General features: G+C 42.7%; 1 protein-coding gene across 1 annotated transcript; it reads right to left on the minus strand.

Annotated features, from left to right (window-relative positions):
- Nucleotides 1-513: 513 nt before the first annotated feature.
- LOC311231734 (dynein axonemal assembly factor 6-like) lies at nucleotides 514-1,095 on the minus strand (the record flags this gene model as incomplete). The annotated part of the gene is made up of 1 exon (XM_084318357.1): nucleotides 514-1,095. One exon carries the CDS (start codon nucleotides 1,093-1,095, stop codon nucleotides 514-516), a length of 582 nt encoding a protein of 193 aa, XP_084174483.1.

A 1,095-nucleotide genomic window follows, 5' to 3' on the forward strand; every position in this document is an offset into this window, starting at 1 on the left:
CCATCCAGCTTAGCAAACCGGTGTATACTGTGATTAACCTAGAAATGTACATAGAATATACCACACTAACATTCAACAACAAGCTTGTGTTTATAACCTAATTGGTTTGGCACAACTTCTGTCCAAAATTAAATTCGAAGCCAGCTGCTGCATCCAAACAACCAGTCACGACGAGAACGCTGCCAGCAAATCAACACTGTTCACTGTCGTGGGGAGGATTTCACGGCTTTAACAATTTACTTCATTAATTGATCTAGTTTATTTGCAATAGCAAGCAAGATAATCTACTACGTTTCGTTGACTACGGTGTAAATCAAGTTTTTTATTTGTATTTTTTATTTTTAAGTGTATGCATGTTTGAACACTTATGTGTGAAAGCAATCACACATTAAGAAGCATTTACTAGCAAGCAAACCTCATCAAACTTCCATAACAGAATACAAACCATAGTCTGGCAGTTTTTTTTTACATCACGGTGAACACTAGATGAAGTGTGAAAACTGTTTGTCTTTCTTAATGCAGGTTGATAGAGTCCATGGGGCGGTTCATTAGTAAAGTGATCTCTAGCTCCTCTCGATCACTGTAGAACTGGGCCTTTCCCTCCTGGCTGTGGACCGGGTGGGGAAGATGTAGACCTAGTTTATATTTTGGCGTCCGCAGATCAAGGAATTTCTCTTTTACATCCAGGAACACATCTGTCGCTTTGGTGTCTGGCAGCTTGACTTTCACCAGTATGGCTTCACAACACATGGAAGATGGGTCCTTTCTGCTCATTCCCAAGAACAGATCCTCTGTCCCCACAGTCTGCTTCAAGATGATTTCATATTCTGGCTGTTGACGCAGGTCAGCCAGGTCATCGTACTGGGAGCCTTCCGCTACCTCCTCCTCACTCCAGATATCTTTACTGTTCTCCTTCATGTAGGTTGTTGACACTTCTCTATCTTTGCTGACTTTGAGTGGAGGGCCAATATGTCCGGGACCCAAATAGGCAGAGGGTTTGACGTTTTTACAATAATCTTCCTCGTCATCGTCGTCCTGCCGAGTAGATAGCAAGGCAGAAAGTGCCTGCAATGGTGATACTCCCAGACCATCCAT

Source organism: Notolepis coatsorum (genome assembly GCF_963971535.1).
Source record: "Notolepis coatsorum genome assembly, chromosome: 7".
Taxonomy (NCBI): Eukaryota; Metazoa; Chordata; class Actinopteri; order Aulopiformes; family Paralepididae; genus Notolepis; species Notolepis coatsorum.